Source organism: Vigna unguiculata, chromosome 9 (genome assembly GCF_004118075.2).
Source record: "Vigna unguiculata cultivar IT97K-499-35 chromosome 9, ASM411807v1, whole genome shotgun sequence".
Lineage (NCBI taxonomy): Eukaryota > Viridiplantae > Streptophyta > Magnoliopsida > Fabales > Fabaceae > Vigna > Vigna unguiculata.
Window position 1 is genome coordinate 33,993,133 of NC_040287.1, and position 23,561 is coordinate 34,016,693.

General features: G+C 30.0%; 1 protein-coding gene across 1 annotated transcript; it reads right to left on the bottom strand.

The window, feature by feature from the left end:
* Positions 1 to 4,580: 4,580 nt before the first annotated feature.
* On the bottom strand, positions 4,581 to 8,380 carry LOC114164208 (nitrate reductase [NADH] 1). The gene is made up of 4 exons (XM_028048784.1): positions 7,295 to 8,380; positions 7,056 to 7,196; positions 6,540 to 6,772; positions 4,581 to 5,963 (listed from the first exon to the last, which is right to left on the bottom strand). The coding sequence occupies exons 1-4, from the start codon at positions 8,256 to 8,258 to the stop codon at positions 4,653 to 4,655; spliced, it is 2,649 nt and encodes an 882-aa protein (XP_027904585.1). The 5' UTR covers positions 8,259 to 8,380; the 3' UTR covers positions 4,581 to 4,652.
* Between the last annotated feature and the right edge of the window lie 15,181 nt (positions 8,381 to 23,561).

Sequence of the window (23,561 nt, forward strand, 5' to 3'; positions counted from 1 at the left end):
AAATATACAATAAATGTTGACAGAAATGATCAGATTGTATTTTTAAATAATGAAGGGTATAATCCAAATTAAGTGCGAGATTACTACGACTCTTTTAAGAAATTTAATTACCATTTGTACTTTAAATTACTTTAATGAAGAAAATAAAGAATCTAAAATGAGAAGAAATAAAATATTTATTATTCTGAGCCGACATTTTATTTACGATTTTAGAATAGTTTCAAAAACATTAAATATTTATCAATCAAATTGAATATTAATAAGACTTCGCTTGAAAAAAAAAAAAGAATCATCTCTTACAATTCTACAAGTTCATATCAAATGGTTTATTTGTTAATCAACGAACTTAAAAATTACAACCCACACGTAATCATCGAGCAAGATTAGATTATTAAGTTAAATTTGACTATGAAAACTTTGAATTTTTGTTATTTTTTGTGTTGTATCTACCGAGTGTTAGCCAATGAGAAAGTGGTAGCAAAAAATTGACTTGAACCTTATCAAAACTTAGAAGCAGACGTATTTCTTTTATTTTAATGTGAATTGCTACCTTTTTGTTAATTTTTGATTAATTAAATTATTTGAAAATAAAAAGGTTTAGTTTGGGGAACATAAAATAGTAATACAATTACTTGGGACTGATTCTGCACACGCAACACACAGATTTGCTCCAAAACATAATACGGTTTTTATTATCCTTTTATAGCCGCCTGATACAACAGACAAAAGTTTATTTACAAGACATCACAGAGACACATACACCGACTTTGTAAATGATTGATTCTTCCTCCCAATGTCCTTGGAGCTCATCTCCAACTTGTATATAATTTATTAATGTACATCTGATTCTTGTCGGTAATCATTTTAGAATTGGAAAATTATTTAATATATATAAATAAAAGAGTTTGAAACATCTACAAAATAAAAACTATCGTATTTGTTAATATGTCTGTATAACAATATACACGTACAAAGGTTTTCAGGACTCATACACTAGAGGATCTTCTTTAGTGGTGTTGGTCTCCCATATGTATAATGTAATATATAAATATTTTTCTTAAAATTTTAGTATATTTCGTATATTTAAGTCCAAAAAATATTTCAACAAGTTCCTTAAATTATACGTACAAAAAAGTTGTAACATAACATGAGGATTATACTATTGAAAATTTTATCCGCCTCCACTTTCATTTATATAACATCTATTCTTATAACCAATATAATAATCACACTAGCCTACAACAAACATATAACAAACATATAAGGTGATTTAATGTAACAAAATATATCATTATTTACACATGGCATCATCATAATAAATATGTGTTGCACTCTTTCGCATCCTATGAGAAGTACATTATATATTTGTGTTTAAATATGACAAATAAACTCGTCCTGTAGGTACTGTTTGAATTCGTTCCCATTTTGATGGGGAATCTCTGTATTGGTTGGGTATGAATATAAGTATGTATGGGAAATTCTCAACTTTTTCAATTGGGTATGAGGATGTACATATCCGCCTCATTCCCGTCCCCATACCCGCCATAATATTCGCCCCGTTAAAATTATTAAAATATTCATAATTAATTTAGTAACATTATATATATATATATATATATATATACACTACACACTTTTTATTATTTAACTCTTCTAATTATTTGTTTTTCATGAAATTTTTTCATATCTCCAATATATTTTTCATCTTATCATAACATTTATCCAATTATGTTCAATTGATGTATGTTAATTAAATATTTTTTATGTCTCACATTTGAATATTTTTATTTATTGTATATTTTTCTTTCATATGAAAATGTTAAACGCTCTCAATTCAAGTGTTTAATAATATAAACTTTTCATTTATTAGGTAATATTAAAAATTTATCTTTTTTATTATATTATTATTAATTTTTTTTCATTCGAATAACTTATTTGTTTTGCTAAAAATAATTTTTGTGATTTCTCAACCATTGACTAGGTTAATATTTGAAAATTTGTTTAGAACTCTAAGGTATTTTTCATCTTATCATAACTGTAATTATGTATATATTTTCCTTTGTGTGATTTCTTTCAATCATTTCTCAAATTGTTTCTAAAACACATATTTAATTTTTTTTTTATTTGTTATTTATTTTTATCATGTCGAATAATATTTTGATATATTTTATATAACTATTTTTTTATTTTCTAACGCATATCAAAGTGTAATTTTGTCACTATAATTGTATAAATAAATTTTATTTACTATAATATAAAAATTTAATACAATTGCTATGATTTTTTTTATCATCATCCAACATATATTGAACTTAAAAAGATACAAGATCTATGTTGAAAATTTATTATTATTACTTTAATCTTTTTTCTTTGCATGATTTTGATTAAGTGATGTATTATAACTTTGATTAGAGTATGAAAAATAGGTTCATAAAATTTAAAAAATTGAAGTAAATAGACATTTAAAATATATTTTAAGTTGAATATTTGTTTTCCTTTTATATATTTTTAAAAATATTTTTAAATTTTATCAATTAGGTTTTATTAATATTTACAAATTTAATAAATGTTTGGTTCTATTCTATTTGGTATTCTAATTTGAAATGTATATATAATTATAATTTTTTTTTTAAATATTTTATAGAAAAAAACAAATATTTACCGTAATTTTATATTATTTTACCGTAATTTTTCTTTATCGTAATTGAATATTTAATAATATTATATTTCCTTTACCGTAATTTTATAATATATAAATAATTATAAATTTTATTTAAAATTTAATAATGTAAGATTGAATTAAGTTAATTTTTTTTTTCGGATATCTAGTGGACATAATGGTTTCAGAATAAGACGAAATATGAAGCGAAAGAGAAGGTACAGAAACCGGAACATATATGGTAAGGCGACCTTTCCGCGCGCCAAACAGCACACAACTTTCCTTGACCTAACGTAAAGTGAAGGGTGGCGAGTTTATGTGAAGCTGCGCATCTACTTCCTTCCTACAGATTCATCCCGTGTGTTGTATCAAACTGCTTCCAATACTACTTTCTCTTAAATAATATAATTTAATGTTCCATTTGCCTAAACAAATCTGCACACTGTTAACTCAAAAACCACATTCTATCTTTCACATCACAAAGTAGATTCCTTTGTTTCCCATATTATCTACTTCTTTTACAGTGTTATCGAGGTAAAAGATAATGAATCTGTTCATTACATGTATGCAGGTCCCACTCTCAAGATTTCTTCTTCTCCTCTCAGTCTCTCCAGACAAATATCTCAGGGCAAATGTTTGTGTGGAAAATACATAATTGTTGGTTACATTCAGATGGATATGTTTATACGTGAGGTGACTTCCATATACAAGATATTTGTTTTTGCATAATCTTGATCACTTATTTCATAGTTTTTATGTAAATTATAAACAAGCACACACATGTCTCAATCCTAGAACAAATATTTTTAATGTGTGTGACTAGTATAACTTCAAAACACTTATTTTTACCCTTTGGAAAACAACATGAAAAAAATATGTATTTGTGAAAATATTTGGTTGTGTTCCAAGATGTAATGATCTTATTCCTGCGTACTTTATAGAAAATACGGATTACATAATTCTTTTGTGTTGAATTCTTAGTTTTAGATTTTAATATTGTTAGTGTTTTATGATATAGTTTAGCTTTTTGTAATGCTCACGGTACAGATACTATTATGAAAGGGCATTAAAAATATGAAAGGTTACAAATGATATTCTTAGGAGAGTAAAGATAATACAGATTATACAGAGGTACAGATACATTGTATATGATAGCATGTGAATCTCATTAAATAATGTTTAAAAGATGTTTTTATTTTTTTAAAATATTTATTGACTTAAATTTTTTTTAGATGATTGTAATGACTTGGATATGATATTAACATTTTATTATCGAACTTCGATAGTAGAATTATTTTTTATGGTTTGTTATATCAGACGAAGTACACAAGTACATGTGTGAGCCGATATGCTTAGCACAAAAATATATTTAACCGATGTGACATGTTAGTATATAAGTATTTTCCTTGGTATATATTTGGTACAAAGTACTTATGGGTACACATTTGGTACACGTATTTAAGTAACATATTTGTTCATCTCAAATAGTTTTTGGTGTTATTCTTTGAAATGCAGATACAAATAATAAAATTATAAAAACTGGATCAATAAAAGAATATTCTGTAATGACTGCATGATTAACGTCACTATTCAGCAACAAAAAATGCATCGCTCTTTTATTGTAAAGTCGATGTCATTTTTCATCTTTTAAATTTGATTTATAAATATACAGTAGAATAGGTACGAGTAGTGCCCTGTAAGGTTTTAAATTCGTAGCCTCGCCTAGTAATCCTGCTTATATAAATGACGTAATGCAATGCGTGCAAATAAATTGAAAAGTGATAGTTGGACACTTGGTTTTATATTATTTTATAATACAAAAAGTAGTCAAAAGCATTGACACACTTCTCTACATGAAATTTGAGGAACTAGTTTGTCCCATGTACATGTACACTTTTTATTTAAAAATGGAAACATTAAAAAGTCTTGAAAGAAGGTGGTTGAATTATTTATATAGAATATAATAAGAGATACAGCCTAGTATTTTGTTATACTAAAACACGAGCAAGTCGTTGTGGATGTCGTAGCCCAACTTCTCCAAATTGGGTTGCACCGCGAACTGAATCATGGGTGGTGGACCACAAGTCAACGCCAAGGTATCAGGAGATGCAAGTGGAACATGCTCCCGCAGGATGGTCTCGGTGATGAACCCCACACTGAATTCCCACCCTTCTCTTACGCTTTCTTGCACCACGTACCACACCTTGAGCCTGTCATGTTTCTTAGCCCATTCATCAAGCTCATCTCTCAGCAATATATCATCCTCGGTTCGATTCGCGTACACCATATGCATTTCGGTGCGGTCCTCTGGGTCCTTTAGAATGGCTTGAACCACTTGGTAGATGGGTGTGATCCCGGTTCCACCAGCCAACATGGCTAGCCTCTTGGCAAACCTAGGCTTTCCCTGGACGAGGAAGTTTCCTCTGCCGGTGTATTCTATGTGGCCTAGAGGGCCTTTCACGTCCAGGAAAGAGCCAATGGGGAGAGTGTCCAAGTGTTGAGACATGATCCCACCGTTGGGGAACTTAGGATGCACTCCTTTGAAGTAAACCTTGACGACGAGGTCAAAGAAACCCACTTCATCTACACTGCTTGTGGGAGTGTAGGCTCGCATGCATAGCTTCTCGTCGACGGTGGCACACAAGAATACGTGCTTCCCGACTGGCAAACCCATGAGCTGGTCCTCGCTGGGCAACGCAAAGCGGAGGAGCCTAACGTCGTGGGAGATGGAGGTTCTGGAGAGGAGCTTGCATGGGATTTTCTCGCGTGGGTTGAGAGCCACCTCCCTGATTGGGGCCAAGTGGGTGGTTTCAGAATTCCCATGCACGGTGGAGTTCGGGGAAGAGGAGTCAGAGGAGGTGTAGTCGGTGGTCATGAGCTCGCCGATTCGGTAGGCTTCGAGCATTTCCTTGGCTTTGCCGGAGTGGATCGCATCGAACTCCTCTGTACAGTCGGTGCCGGCGTTGATGAGGATGCTATCTTCGCCGCCGGGATGGTCTTTGAGAAAGCGGGTGCAATCGTAGACATTTCCGTGGACTATGATCCAAGCTGAATCGCGGTTGTTGTGTTTTCTTACTTCGGAGATGGAAAAGGTTTTGGTGGTCGTGTTCATGAATGGGGAGGAAACACTCTTCTTGAGGGATGGGTTGGACTCTGATGATTTCTCCAGCTGTCTCTCTCTTGCCATCCATCCGCCAGATTGGTTGCCTTGTTGGGTGGGGTGCTCGAACACTATACCAATCTCACCCTTCTTCGGCCTGCACACGTTCGTCTTCACTCTGAACCAGCAATTGTTCATCATTCCCTGCACGTTCAAAACCTTCTTTCGTAAATTGCACTCTAAATTATTTATTAACATCAATTTCATTAAAAACCTAATTGTTTCTCATGTTTTTTAACTTTTAATTACTTCAAGTTACTAATACTAAACCTAGATGCCTAAGTCACGGAAACAGCTATTACCAGCTGTCACTATTTTAACGGGACCAAAGTTGTGTGCGATGCGAACCTACCAAAGCTAGGTCGTTGTCAATGAGCACGCGGGAAAGAAAAACGACAGATAATGGACGAGAGAGAGAGAGAGGCGAAGAAAGAAACAGAAACTGACCCATTTTCAGCGGGTTGACGTCATAAGATCATAATAGATAAAATAAAAAAAAATAAAAACATATTGTGACAGATAAAAGAAACAATGAATCAAAAGAGCACTGTGGTGCTCGAGTTAAAACATAGTTTTCCATTTTTTTTTCTATTTTCTTTTAATCTCATTTATTTTATTAGAATGTTATTTAAGTGTTACTGAAGTTGTTTTCTAACAAAGTTATACAGAATTACAGTAGAGTTAATGAATAATGGAGGTAGGATTGAAAGAGGTATTTACCAAAACATTCCAGATGAGTTTCTGAGGCTGGGTGTTGAGGGCCTCATCCCAAGCTCGCACCGCAATCTCTTTTGCTGCGAGAAGATCCAACACCTCCACCTCCAACGACCAGAAACACCAACACCAGTACTTCCCATATTTGTTCGGCTTCTCGGGACGTTCCACACTGCACACTCGCCACGTTTCACCACCGTCCAGCGTTACCTCCACACGTGTCACCTTTCTCCCACCTCCTGCATCAACGACAACAATCTTCAGGTTTATCCCAAATTCACTTCCAAAGCCAAATCACATCAAAACTTGTTTTTCCGTCTCTTCTTTCTCAACATTACTTTCCATAATGATTTTTATTAAAGTAAAGATAAAATTTTAACTTATAATCTCATATAAATTATTCAAACTGCTAGTAAAACTAGCTTCAGGTACCTTCCCAAATCCTAAAAAAATAAAAAAGAGAGAAACCTGCAGATAGTAATACTGGGGAAGGAAGAAAAAAATACAAGAGATGAAACTGACCGGAATAAGCGTAGCCTTTGATGAAATAAGGCAACTGAGTCGTCCATGAGTTGATGGGCAAGATCTCTTCGTGAGAGGGCGTTGTTATGACGGAGTTTATGTTGACCTCGTTGATGCAATACTCTGGCTTGTACCACCAAGCTACAGATTTTGAAACACATACGCACTTTTCGATAAGAATTGATGAACCCAGTAATTAAGAAGAAAAGAGAAAGTGGAAATGGAGAAAAGGGAAATACCTTCTGCATTGGCAAGTTCGGCGTCAACGTGAGATGGAAGTACCCTGTTATCCATGTAATGGTAATAGCTTTGAGATTCCTGGGTAGAGACAATGATGCGCTTCAACCATTTCACCATGCGGCCGCCGACGAAACCGGGTATTATCATCCTAACGGGGAAGCCATGATCCGGGGACAAAAGCTCCCCGTTTTGCATGTAAGCGAGGATGATGTCGCGAGAGGGATCGAGTGCAACCTCCCTCCTGATACTCGTCCCGTACTTGGACCCACCGTCAGCGGGCAGATCCTCGGCGCCTTCGAAGCACACGTGAAGCGCTCCCTTCGTGCGACTGTAGATCCCGCACTTCTTCAACAGGCTCCGCAACGGTACACCGCGCCACACCGAAGTAGAGACGACGGCGGGCCCCCAGTTGAAACCGATGCTCTGTTTCACCATGTTCTGTTCCTGGCGCCTGTTCCCAGCGCAGACAAGTGTGACAGGGAACTCGCGGCTGGGAAAGTCGTGGAGCAGCTGCTCCATGGTGAAGCACGTGGGCCGAGAAACGAGGCCCGTGACCTCAACGGTCCAGTCCTCCCAGCGAGCCCGTGCCACGGGCCCGTGGTTACGGACGTAGTGGAGGGGAACCGGGGTGATGAAACCGTGGTGCATGAGACGATCGAGTGGTGGCTCCGAGTTTAAGGGATGCTTCCCCGTCAACCGGATCAGGGAGGCGTTCCGTTTGACCCAGTGGTCGGCGGTTCCATCGTCGCGAGGGTCGAAAATAGAGGATTCAACTTCGACGCTGGACTTAAGAATCAGTTCCTTCATCGCAGTGGTTTCTTCTTCTTCGTCGCTTGAGGAATCGGAGAGCGGTGTTGGCAGGGGTAACTTCATGGGACGCGGGAGTTCCGGGGCGGGCTTGTAGGTGCGAACGACGCCGTGCCGGTGGGCGGTGAACGGACGGTTGTCGACTGAAGTCGCCATTGGGGAAGTGGAGGGACTGAGAGCACTTGGAAATTAAGAAAAGAAGAGTTTTGTTTAAGAAGTGGTTATGTTTTGATGGAGTTGGTTGGTTTAGAAGATGGCAAATTGTTTTTGAACGAAGGAAGATGCAGGGATCGGGGAAGTTATATAGAAGGGTGGTGGGGGTATAAAAGGAAAGTTACGTAACCAACGCTGAGGCAAAAGAGTGGGACTTTTCTGTGTACCATATACTATGTCCCACTCAAACCAAACATCTATAATCCACCAATTGTCTATTAAAAAATTATTTATTCAAGTATTATAAATAAAAAGCCTCTTTTTTCACATTTTCTTCATTCATCCCTGAAAATCAATCTTACACTGTGTTAGTCAACCATTATTCATTATCATATGGCTTCTTTTTCTTACATAAATCAACCAACTTATTACATATTAGTCTCCTTTAATCCACATTTATTAAGAAAAATTAATCACCTTCTTTATGATAAAAATATCACATTTTTTTACAACTTTTGACTTTTATAGTTTCACTAAATATCATGTTAACATTGAATGTCAATTTAATACGGTAAACATTCAACAAAATTAAGTAAACCCATTGTTCTATTGATTTATGTAAGTAATGTTAGAAGTTTCCAGCATTAAAGAATTGAGAATATAACAATTTAGTAGACTCTATTTTTTTCTCTATATTCTTATTATTATAAAAGCTAAAGTTTTACACTTTTAAATATTTTGTTCAATATTAATTTTAATATAATTATTATAGATATTAATGGTTATACTGTGTTTGACAAATAACATATATTTGTAATATTATATTCTAATTAGGTTGATGATCTTTGTAATAAAAAGGTAAACTGGTTATCTTACATAGAGCAACGACACATGCTCAGCGAAAAAAGTGTGCATAAAAAGGAAATCTACTGATTAAAATAAAGATAGGAAGGGAAAATAGAGGAAAAACTGAAAGTAACGGTAAATAAAAAGCAAGAAACTGCATAAAATACGTGCCAAAAAAACTAATATTTAAAGAATAAATAAGTTAACATTATTTTGATAAGCACTGAAAAATGTCTTTTAAATATTTATTCTCTATCAATAAAGACAAATGCTGTGATAAAGACTACTATTATTCAAAAAAGTATAGTACACTAAAAATCAAAGAAAAGGATTAATTTATAGCAAGTTTGTAAAGTTTTTTCATAAATAAACCATTTTTTTCCAAAACCAGCCAGTTTATTTGCATAAGTTAGCCTGTATATTCTAGCAGTTCTGAATTAAACTACTGGAAAACCTAATTTTGAACGTCGTAGATAATTATAGGCGAGTGAATTTTTTATAACTAAAAATCACGTCATTTTTTTCTTAAGAAATGTCTTCAAAAATACAAAGTAGTTTTTAAAATATTAATATAATTTGTTAAGGTAAATTATGTATTTTTCAGAATTTGTATTATTATATTTAATTAAAAACTACTCAATCAATCATTATTATATATTTAGTTGAAATTTTGCTAGGTATTGATAATGATGCGCTTAAATAATTTTCATTTAACACCTTAAATTATTAATAATAAATTAATATTTTTATTACAATTAATGTCATATTATAAATATCAAAATAACAATTTAATTTTTGTGAGTTGAAAAAATTGACTATTATTATTAACTTGAATTTATTATTGATAACAAATTCAGTCTAAGGCGATAAAATTTACAGCTATTATATTTTCTGAAAAGTGACGAAACTGACATATGTATAAAGATAAGATATGTAGATAGATGTTAAGGAGGTATTTTCTAACTTGAAGGAGTTCAAAATAAAATGGGTACATACATTCAATATTGAATTATCGTTTGGTTATAATATATATATATATATATATATATATATATATATATATATATATATATATAAATAGCAAAATTATTATTATAGTGTGTTTTAAATTATTAATAATAAATTTATTATTCTTTATAATATTAGCTTAAATTATTTATTTAAATTTATGTGTTCAATTTATAATTTAATTATAATTAATTATTTCTAAAAATTATTTGGGCAATGGGTTTTTCTGGGAAAAAACTATAAACTTCAAAGTTTTTAATATTATAAATAATAATTTTTTTATTAGACCATTATATTTTTTATTATTATAATAATTTAAATTATTCATATTAATATTTTAATTATTTTTTCAAAATAATACATTAAAAAATTAAATAATCAGAATTTCTATAATTTACATTACATTTATCATGAAGAGTAAAATTGTAAATAAACATTATCAATCACATTATTATACACAAATTTTTCCCTCACGTCCACTTAAATTATATTATCTTTTCATTAATCCAACCAACCTCATATTCACCTACAAATCAATTCAAATCACTCTTTAATCCAAACAAAACGTTAATATTGATAATGAATGAATATAATAGGTCTATGTAGTTTACAATACCATGGGTTGAACAGTGAAATGTGTCGTCCTCGGGAAAAACATGTTCCATTATCCTGATGTTTTTGAGCAACATATGACGATTCTCATTATAGGTTTAATCAATCGTGTAGAAAGAAAGTTTCATCAACTCATGAATACCGTTTGAATTTTTTTTATTATATAGAGTAATAGAAGAGTATGTACTATTCATACTTTCGATCTCTCTTCTTTATTATCAAAAACACCAAATACACTTTTTTTCACACCACAAACAAATTTAGAGTCACGGGCAACAAAAGAGAATATGAAAACAGAACAATCGCACAAGCCTAAGAAAAAGGTAGCGTGCTGATGATGATCTTCTGTTCCAAATTTTTCTTCAACGTTAACGTTATAATATAATATAATAAATGGATAACAATATCACTATTGTTTTAAACGTTATAAACTGGAAAATAGTTTGATAAACGTACAAGTGCAGAGCCAAAAATCGAATAATAATCCTAAAAATTACAAATATAAAATATTTAACAACCAATAATATTAATGATATGATTATAATTTTATCAGACAAATATGAAAGGTGAGTGAAGTTTGAGAGTACGCACTCATGGAGTCCGAAACCTAAAAGACGAATTGTGAGAACTCATGTCGTAAAACAAGGTTCAATTTGTTTATTATCTTTAATAATTTTGTTCATATATATTTCTTCAAATGTAGGTATAAAAATTGGAATTCTTGACAAAATTTAAAAAAATTGAAAGAGAATTCTCAGAGGATATCATCCCCGTTCTTACTTTGGTGGTTAAGATTCAGTGTGAGTCCTGTGATTAGAAAGAATCCACGTGCTAGGATTCTTACTTGAAAAAGGAAACAAGTGTTGCACTTTTTGTTTGTTTAAGGATATTTTGGTGAATCTAAAGAAGAGATGCACATGAGAGAAGATATTGCAGCATAGATTTTTAAAGTGAATATGAAGAGGCAAAAAGGTTGTGTTGAGGCGCCACAATTGTTGTGGCCAATGGGTTTAAAATGAGTTGTGGATCTACCAGCTTTGGTTATTTTATTGTTTAAATAAGAAGACGGAAATGGGTCAAGTGTCTCCAAGATTCCCATGATTGAAGAGCGTTGAAACATATAATTTATATAATTTAGTGTTTGTTATTAATTAACGTACTATTTTCTTTTAAAAAATTAATAATTTATATTAAGTCACGTAAAAAAATAAAGAACAAAATTAAAAAAGTAGAATGATGGTATATATTTTTTTATAATTTGAAGCGTAATGGGAAAGAAGCAACGGTAAAAGTGATAAGGAGCATAAAAATATGAAAGGGACAAGTTTGGAAGTGCGAAGTGGCGCATGGTCTGTCCCAACAGCCAAACAAAACATGGGGCTGTTTTTCGTACCCAGACACGGAAATTGAATAAACCCTCCCCAGTAAAACAAATCAACAATATAAACTCCACCCGAGTTAGCTACAAATCGTAAATTTAAAGTTCTTCCACAATCAAATAAGTTATGTTTTCAAAGGGAAAAGAATGAAGTTTCCAAAGAACGAATATTCTCCCACCACATTGAGTTGTGGTAGTAAGTATCGGTTTAAATCTCGTTTATGATAGACTTTCATGTCTTATATCAAAATAGTGAAATTTATATTTAACTCAACCTTAATATCAACTATCACATACTCTTGTATTAAAGTAGTGAAATTTATCTATAACTCAACTTTATTAAATCGATTAAGATATATTTACATTCATTTATATACACAAATTTGATCTTAATAAATGTGATTTTTTATGAAAAAACTTATAATTAAATTTTTAAATATTACATATGATTATGATTATATTTCTAAGTATTTTGGATAGAATGTATATTGACCTTATATCTAGTTAACATGAGACTTCTAATACATTTTTTTTATGTTGAGACATATACATTTTCCTGAACATAAAATTAGATACTAATAGATGATTTGATAACAATTCGATAGCTTGTAGAATAATAAATTTAACAAATAATAAATTTTGTGAGGACAATCTAATTCAGGATTCTAATATCATGTTAAAAAATAAATTTTAAATTTAATTCAACTCTACAAAATTAACTTGTAATATAAGATTTGCATTTATATATATATATATATATATATATATATATATATATATATATATATATATTATAAACTAATTTTATTTCATGTTAAGAAATAAATTTTAAATTTAATCCAATTTTACAAAATTGATGTGTAAGGTAAATTTTGTATTCATATATAATTATATTATAAATTGATTTTATATTTACTCAATGTTTAGTGTTGAACCATAAAACATATAGAAAAGAAAATGCAGTGACATCTTAGATGGAAATGTGAAAAGAAAATAAGAAAAAAAAAAAAGGAAATCGAAGAGTTGGAAAGGGAGAGGGGTAATGCGGAAGGTCGGGTTGGCTCTTAGAGAAGGTGTGGAGTCACCTTTGTGTTTATGTCTCTTTCTGTCTCTGTGTCACCCATTTTTACATGCATCTCAAATACCCCAAAATTTCAAACTATATTTATTCACCTGACGACATAATATATCACTAATATTCATTGAAAAAAACACACACTAAAAGTGCCAACAAAAAGATTCGCAGTTTTGCATCTCAGAAAATACATGGGATTTTTTCACTCACTTTCTCTCTTTCACAACTCCAAACGTACGAGGATACCACAAAAACCACATCTCTTTTGTTTGGCCTTGGATATTTTTCTTGTCCATTCCTGCTAACTCATCATAAGTCACAACTGTATCTTTTTGTGAACTAGTAATAGATATCATCATATCCAATACTGGAAAAATAGTGCTTATATTCAGTCTCTGTCAATATTTGTATTTGGAAATTCATTTTCAATAAATTGTATTCACGGTTCAGATTCATTTAAATCAAATTAATATGTTTTCTCCTATTGGTGAAAATGGATTGCGATTCAGATATGGTTTCTTCTCAGTCTAACAAATTAACTTTTGTGTGATATTTATATTCCAACAAAGATTTCCTAGAAAATTTTTACAAGGTAGTTTCTTTTATTTAAAAAATTAAAATATTGTGCGATAAATATATAATCTGTATAATGGTTTTTTAAAAGAAAACGAAATTAACTTGATTACTTATTAAAATTATAAAATTATAAAATTTGGATGTTTTTATGTTCTCTGCTCTATTAACAAATAAATTTAATAAATTCGAATTTTCTTATTCAAATAAAAATGTTTTAAAATTAAATAATTTGATTATCCATATCAATGTCACAAATGTTAAAAATAAAAATTATAGTGAGGTATACGAAACGCAGAGGTTAGTTAAAAATTAATCAAGTGAGGATTATATAAATCAAAAAGGTACTAAATTCATCGTTTAGAATTTCTAGTCAACATATATAATAAGAAGCTAATTATTGTACTTTGTCGTTTTCTTGTTAATAAATGTCTCTCCTCCTACTTTTTCCTCTTGTATTTTAATTAAAAGCTAGAAAGTTAATTAGTCCACATAAATTATATCATTTTATTGTCACGTACAAGCGAATTAATTAATGTATCAATATAAGACTATTTTAACTAATTGATAATTTTAAAATAAACGATGAAATATTTTTAAAACCCATGGAAAATATCTCAGGTGATTAAATATTGTTTCCGTTGCTTCTAGTGGATTCTTCTTTAAGATGTTATTTTATAAGAAAGTTTAAGCTGAGAAGAAAGTATATATATGAAAGAGTTTCACACAGACACCAGCTAACCTAGTTGAAGCCATGTTGCTACTAGAATATACAACAACAGACTTTAATTTTATTTTTTAATTTCATACTTCCTAATCAAATAGAGTAAGAAAGCATTTTTAATGTTGGTTTTAAGCAAGTATTTTAGATTAGAAGTTTCACTCAGATTTCATCAAGGATTAATAGGAAATAGATCTTTTACAATGAGCACCATTGTATAAAATGAAGGTTTTTTTTTTTCTCAAATAAAAAGAAAAAATATGACTTTGAAAAAAAATGTTTAATTTTAAGTATTTCACAATTTTAGATATTTTATTTAAAATTCTATTAGAAATCATTATATTGAGTATTCAAAATATTTTTTATTTTTATTTAAATACCTACCATTTTATTTTTTCAGTTAATGGATGATGTAATTGTTACTTCTGTTTTTTTTTCTCCAACTTACAAATCAATTAGTTTTTTTGTTTTCCTAATCTTCTTTATTGTTTAATGAATTAAAGACTAAAAAATAAATAATATTACTTCATTTTATTAATGACAAAATCAAAAAACCCAAGCTTTAGATAAAAACAAAAAGATGTTTTAAATACTCAATATATACATTTTTTTAAAAAATCAACTAAAAATATTTAAATCTATACAATATATAAAACTTGATTAATACACATACTTCTTGTGTAAATTAAAGCACCATTTTTTTCTTGTAGATTTTTATAGAAAACTTTGTTGGATTCTAAATTCTAATGGGTTTCTGATGTATAGATCCGAAACCCAGACTTGCGGATGGGCCTAGATTTTTGTTGCGTTTTTAATACTTATTTCTTCCACAAAATACTTTATTTCCCTCAATTATATTTTCCTAATTGTATTTTAAAAGAGATAACTTGAAGATCCATATGAAAAAGACTATCTCATACTTAAATCAATAAAGAATATAAATCATACAAATATGTATAGTATTTAATGTTGAGAAGAAGAGAAGAAGATAATTAATATATGATAATAAGATAATTACAGAAATACATGGATGAGTAATCATATTAACTGAACTTGGATTGGACCATCACGATCTGGACTTCATGTTTGGAAGTAAATTTTTTTGGGCCTTGACCCATTTTGGGCCGATTAGGTACATAAGTATTTGTGAACTACTCCATTAATGATAGTCTTAATTCATATTGTGCATCTTTCAATTCAAAAATCCAGTTTTGGTAAGACTTAACTCCTTGGTCATGATTGCTTTCTTAGAGTGTGAATTAACAGAAAACAAAATCTTTACCATTCACATCTTTTGCTCTGAAAAGTCAACCAAATTCGGTAGCAATAAAGAAACTTCAATATGCACTGATTTTTTTTCAGTTAATCAGCAGATACTACTGAATCTCTTGAACAAATAGCTGAATTTATAGGATTATTTGTTTTTGGATACATAGTTCTGATAATCCATTTCATGGAAAACGAAAGAAGAGAGAGGAATGAAGAGATTGGGAGTGTGAAGAGAAACCCTAACAACGCAAATGGGGTGGTGATCACAGTGTACAAGGAAGAAGACGGAAGAAGAAGAGTATCAGAAGATCCCACCAACAAAACAAAGCCACGTGGCATTGGCCATGATCGTCGTGTTCTGCTTCTTGCTTACTCTCGAAAGCTCAGAAATGAAGCCTGCAAAAAGATTCCATTGCCGGAAACTAAAACCAAGGTAATGATAATAACTTATCGTGTTTATCTCTTGTTTCTTCAAGTGATTCAGAGAATTAAGAAGAAGAAAATTAGAACTTTTAAAATTTAGTTGGAGGTTGCACGTGCACGATCAATCTGGTGGCGCTCCTCCTTAACCAAAATGTGCAGAAATGAAGGATTTGCATCGAAACAAAGAACCCCAAATGAATTCCCCTTGTTGGTAACATCATATTTACCATTTGAATTCACTGTTTTTTCTTACCTTAATGTTGTGTTTCACTGTGTTTCTGTTTTGTGTGCAGAGTAAAATTAAGAACGCGTTGAAAATGTTGTCGTGCAAAGAAATGTAGCCGCGAAAAGAAGGAAGATTGAGTTAACCCTTATTTTCTGATTTAGTTATCCTCACATCTCTTATTTGAATATTTTTTACTATAATCCACATATTTTATATAATAAGACTATTTTGAAGAATTTACATTTGATCTTTGAATTTGATGAGCTTAGAAATAGTTCATGAACTTTACTAATTGACATTTTAAGTGTGATGGAAGAATCCACACTTAGTAAACTTATAAGAATTTGTAGGATTTAACGCAACAAAGCAGGTTTTTGACCCGTTTTTTTTAATTATGTGTTAAGAAAAATATTAAATAATTATTATATTTAAAAAAGTAAATATTTTATATAATATTATTAATTGTTATAAAATAATAATAATAATAGATATTCATTAATAATAACTATTTTATATAATATTATTAAGTGTTATGAATTCCGTACAAAATAATAATAATAATAGATATTCATTAAAAATAATAATTTAAGTAATAATAATAGTAATAATATAATAATAATAATATTACTAATAATAATAATAATAATAATAAATATCAGTGAACATACAATGGTATCGGTATATGTGTGTTCGCATTTTTTAATTTTCAAGAAATTTAAGTTAAGATCAATAACAAATTTATAATTAATTTTTAAAATAGTTGTTAAATGTAAAATTAAAACAATATGATATATAAAAAAACGTTTTTAAATTAATGGTTTAAGACAAAAGAGGTTTTTATAAAGTAAATTATTTATAAAATAATTAAGGGTAAAACTGGTATTATGAAATGTGGACACAAAAGAGGAAATCCTCTTTATATTCTTTATATATATATATATATATATATATATATTATATATTATATATATTGTTATAGATTTATTAATACTAATCACATTAATAATAATAATAATTTATTAATTCAACTTTTAAGTTATATATAAAATTAAAATAAAATGTAAGAATATTGTGCATTATGAATAATATATATAAAATCATGTTTATCAAGCTTATGTCAAAATTTGTTAACAGAAGTAGAGATATAAATACTTTAGTCAATATTTAAAATAAATTGGCTATATGGAATCATAAGAATATGAAGTTAAATGTAAATCATAAAAACTTTAACCAATATTTAAATAAGATGTTGGTATATTATGCATCATGGATAATGTACAAAATAAAAATACAAAACGTAGTCGATGATGTTAAAAATTTAACAAAAGCATAAATATAAAATTTTAAACCAATATTTAAAATTAATTGGCCATATAAAACCAATATTAATCAATATATAAGAGGTACATCTCATTGGATGATAAAAAAAAAATAGAATGACTTGTAAATTCTAAAAAATTGTACGAAAACTAATACGCAACTCACCATTTATTTGTCTATCTGGTTTGGCGTATGTTTTTCTTCAAGCCAATCACCTTATGCAAGTTATAAGGGTTGATTTTTGTAACTTATAATCAAATTTGTGGTACATAAGAAGTGCATCCTTTAGATGATAAAAAAAAAGATCGATTAACAATTTTTAAAAATTTTTACCAAAAATAAGACGCAACTTCCCACTTTTTTGTTATTATGCGCTACTTATTTGCCGATCTGGTTTGACCTATTTTTTTTTTCAAGCCAGCCACCTAGTGCAAGGAATAATAGTCAATTTTGGTAACTTACAATCAAATTCGGGGTACATAAGAGATACATCCATTTGCACGATAAAAAAAGACTGATTAGTAAATTTTAAAAATTTGTACGAAAACTAATACGTTACTCCATACTTATTATTTATTATGCCCCTGTTATTTGGCTACTTAATTTGGCCTTTTCTTTTTTTCTTTTTTTCAAGCCAGCCACCTAGTGCAAGAATTAAGGGTTGATTTTTTTGTAACTTATAAACAAATTTGGGATACATAAGAGGTACATCCCATTGGATGATAAAAAAAGATTGATTAGTAAATTTTACGAAAAAGTAATATGCAGCTCCTCAGTTATTTTTTCTTTCCTCATTAGGTGGCTGGCTTAATGAAAAAAATAGGCTAAATCATATCTCAATTTAAGAAAGGAACTGTATACATAGTACTTTTTGTACAATTTTTTTAAATATACTAATCAATCTTTTATTTGTTATTCAATGGAAAATATTTCTTATTTACCATAAATTTGCTTAGAAGTACCAAAAATAACCTTTATTGCTTGCATTGAATGAATGACTTGAAAAAAAAAAATAGGTCAAACCAGATTGTTAAATAAGATGGGAATAATAAAAAAATAATTGGGGAGTAGCGTATTACTTTGTACAATTTTTTAAACTTTGCTAATCAATAATTTTTCTATCATCCAAAGGATATACTTCTTATGTACACAAACTTGATTACAAGTCACAAAAATCAACCCGTATAACCTGCACGAGGTGACTGCCTTGAAGAAAAACAATAGGCAAAAGCAGATAGACAAAAAAATTGGGCATAAGAAACAAATAAGTGGGGAGCAACATCTTATTTTTCGTACAAAATTTTAAAAGTTATTAATCAATCTTTTTTTTATCATCCAATGGAATGTACCTCTTATGTACACAAATTTGATTATAAGTTACAAAAACAACTCTTATTATTTCACTAGGTGGCTGACTTGATGAAAAAAATAGGCAAAAAATCATATCTCAATCTAAGAAGGGAACTGCATACATATTACTCTTTGTACAATTTTTTTAAATATACTAATCAATCTTTTGTTTGTTATTCAATGAGAAATATTTCTTTTGTAGCATAAATTTGCTTAGAAGTCACAAAAACAACCCTTGTTACTTGCATTGAATGAATGATTTTAAAAAAAAAGGCCAAACTAGATACATAATAAAAATATAAGTAAAATGTTGCGTATTACTTTGTATAATTTTGTAAACTTTGCTAATCAATATTTTTTTTATCATCCAAAGGATGTACTTCTTATGTACACAAACTTGATTACAAGTCACAAAAATCAACCCTTATAACTTCCACTAGGTGACTGCCTTGAAGAAAAAAATTGGCCAAACCCGATAGACAAAAATGTTGGGCATAATAAATAAATAAGTGGGGAGCAGCGTCTTATTCTTATGTACCACGAATTTGACTATAAGTTACAAAAACAACCCTTATTTTTTCATTAGGTGGCTGACTTAATGAAAAAAAAAAAGGGCTAAATCATAACTCAATATAAGAAAGGAACTGTATACATAGTACACTTTGTACAATTTTTTTAAACATACTAATCAATCTTTTGTTTGTTATTCAATGGGAAGTAATTCTTATCTACCATAAATTTTCTTTGAAGTTCCAAAAACAACCCTTATTGCTTGCATTGAATGAATGATTTAAAAAAAAAAATAGGCAAAAGTAGATAGGTAAATAAAATGGGCATAATAAAAAAATAAGTGAATAGTTGCGTATTACTTTGTACATTCTTGGTCCTCATTTTCGTAATGTTTGTTATAGATGGTCCTCATTTTGACAGAATGTTTAAAATGGTCCTCATTTTTACCGAATGTTTAAAATGGTCATCATTTTCACAATTCGTGTTTTATTTGTTTTTTTTCTGTAACGTCGTTTAAATCATGAACGGAGCATAGTACATGTGACACGATTTGTATTAGGGTGTGTTACGTGTACTATACATATGACTAATTAACGTTAATTTTTTAATTTAGGGGAAATTTTGTAATTAGGAAATTTTCTTCATCTTCATCTTTCTTGAGCTCGGATTTGCAGAGAAAGCAACTAATACTTGTCATTTCATCATTGGATTATAGTTGTGCTCTTCATTTTAATTTTTCAGTTAAGCATATGCCGTCAGATTGGACATAACAGGAACAATTGCCCATATAAGCCTGTGGATGAGCAGACTGCAACACCTGCTGAGACTGCACCAGATGCCCAAACTGCTGAGAATGCACCAACTGCTGAAACTCAAACAACTCAACCACCAAGGAATAAGTGAAAAGTCAAGCAGCACCACTACCAACACCAGAAGAACCATCTCAGCAGTTTAGGATGAAATTACAGATTAGGAGGAGGTCATGATAGCAGCTACAAACGTCTTAGTTATTTTTTGGAATTTCTGATGTAGGATTCATTATTGATGTACTGCATTTTGACTTTCCTTAAACTTCGTTCAATTTCACTTTTGTCAAACATTGATGTAGTGCATTTTGATGAGGATGAATTAATGTTATGAATTTAACTTCTTCCAGACTTAGATCAATTTAATTTTTTTCCAAACTTAGATCAATATCATTTACTTCAATGTTCAGATTAAGATGTCATTTTGAACATGTTGGGACTAATATTAACATAATCAAACTAATTCACTTCTTCATTTAACAATAGTACAAAACAGATTGGACTTTAAAAGATTACACATAATAATAGTACGAATAATCCAATAACAACACAAGTGAACCCTATTACTAATTGCAGCCTTTTTTCAGCAACCTTGATTGACTTCTCCAAATCATTAATCTGCCTCATTTGTATCATGATGATACATCCTTTTCATCAACACCACCATTTGAAAAAGTTGCAGCCCACATTATTGGAACCACCATAAATCAATAAACCAAAAATTAAAACTAATTTATTATTAACACAAAAATAAAATAGATTGTACCCAAAATTTTCTACCAATATTCTTTGGAGTTCTTGTCATCCTCAAAGCTGTCATCTCTCCGCAGCTACAAATCGGGGTTAATCCATTTCTCGTTGAACCACCAACAGTGCATGAAGTGATACAACACGATTGTCTGTCTCCAACGATTACAACCAGAGGTAAAGGAAGAAGATTGGGACCGTAACATACCTATATAATGGGATTGCAGGAAGAAGAAGATTGCAGCAACACCAATTGGGAATGGAGGAACAAGATTGCCAAAACTCATCAATTGCCCAAACATTCCTTACCAAAACCTAGCTCACTTATTTATCCCCAAATATCTAATTACCACACCTGATAGTACACGTAACACGCCCTAATACAAATTGTGTCACCTGTACAATGCTCCGTTAATGATTTAAACGACGTTACAGAAAAGGACCAAATAAAACACGAATTGCGAAAATGAGGACCATTTTAAACATTCGGTAAAAATGAGGACCATTGTAAGGATTCTGTCAAAATGAGGACCATCTGCAACAAACACTACGAAAATAAGGACCATAAAGGTATTTAAGCCATATTTTTTTTATCATCCAAGTGTGGAGAAGCGTCTTATTCTTCGTAACAAGTTTTAAAGGTTATTAATCAATCTTTTTGTTATCATCCAATAGGATGTATCTCTTATGTAACACGAATTTGATTATAAGTTACAAAAGCAACCCTAATTTTTTCATTAGCTATCTGGCTTAATGAAAAAAGTAGGCTAAATCGTATCTCAATCTAAGAAAGGAACTGTATACATAGTACTCTTTGTACAATTTTTTTAAAATATACTAATAAATCTTTTGTTTGTTATTCAATGAAAAATATTTCTTATTTATCATAAATTTGCTTAGAGGTCCCAAAACAACCTTATTGTTTGCATTAAATGAATGACTTAAAAAAAAAAGGTCAAACCAGATATTTAAATAAGATGGGAATAATAAAAAAATAATTGGGGAGTTACGTATTACTTTGTACAATCTTTTAAACTTTGCTAATCAATATTTTTTCTATCATCCAAAGGATGTACTTCTCATGTAGACAAACTTGATTACAAGTCACAAAAATCAACCCGTATAACTTGCACTAGGGGCTGCCTTGAAGAAAAAAATAGACCAAACCAGATAGACAACAAAATTGGACATAATAAACAAATAATTAGGGAGCACCTTCTTTTTTTTCATACAAAGTTTTAAAAGTTTTTAATCAATCTTTTTTTTATCATCCAATGGAATGTACCTCTTATGTACACGAATTTGATTATTCAATTGAAAATATTTCTTATCTACCATAAATTTGTTTAGAAGTCCCAAAAACAACCCTTATTGCTTGCGTTGAATGAATGACTTCAAAAAAAATTACAATTGGCCAAACCAGATTATTAAATAAGATGGGAATAATAAAAAAATAAGTGAGGAGTTGCGTATTACTTTGAACAATTTTTTAAACTTTGCTAATCAATATTTTTTCTATCATCCAAAGGATGTACTTCATATGTACACAAACTTGATTATAAGTTACAAAAATTAACCCGTATAACTTGTACTAGGTGGCTGGCTTGAAGAAAAAAAATAAGTCAAACTAGATAGACAAAAAAATTAGACATAATAAACAAATAAGTGGGGAGCAACATCTTATTTTTCGTACAAAGTTTTAAAAGTTATTAATCATCTTTTTTTTATCATCCACTGGAATGTAATTCTATTATACACGAATTTGATTATAAGTTACAAAAACAACCATTATTTTTTCACTAGGTGGCTGGCTTGATGAAAAATATAAGCAAAATCATATCTCAATCTAAGAAGGGAACTGCATACATATTACCCGTACTATTTTTTTAAATATACTAATCAATCTTTTGTTTGTTATTCAAAGGGAAATATTTCTTATGTACCATAAATTTGCTTAGAAGTCACAAAAACATCCCTTGTTACTTACATTGAATGAATGATTTAGAACAAAAATAGGCCAAACTAGATAGGTAAATAAAATGGGCATAATAAACAAATAAGTGGGAAGCACCTTTTTTTTTCGTACAAAGTTTTAAAAGTTATTAATCAAATTTTTTTTATCATCCAATGGGATGTACCTCTTGTGTATCATGAATTTGATTTTAAGTTACAAAAACAACCATTATTTTTTAATTAGGTGGCTGGCATGAAAAAAATAGGCTAAATCATATCTCAATCTAAGAAAGGAACTGTATACATAGTACTCTTCGTACAATTTTTAAAAATATACTAATCAATCTTTTGTTTGTTATTCAATGGAAAATATTTCATATTTACCATAAATTTGCTTAGAAGTCCCAAAAACAACTCTTATTGCTTGCATTGAATGAATGATTTGAAAAAAAAAAATAGGCCAAGCAAATTGTTAAATAAGATGGGAAT

Coding starts and splice junctions, on each gene's coding strand:
- LOC114164208 (XM_028048784.1), bottom strand. CDS start 8,258: ATGGCGACTTCAGTCGACAACCGTCCGTTCACCGCCCACCGGCACGGC. Junction 6,773..7,055: donor CAAAGGCTACGCTTATTCCG/GTCAGTTTCATC, acceptor TCGTTGATGCAG/GAGGTGGGAGAAAGGTGACA. Junction 5,964..6,539: donor AACTCATCTGGAATGTTTTG/GTAAATACCTCT, acceptor TTGAACGTGCAG/GGAATGATGAACAATTGCTG.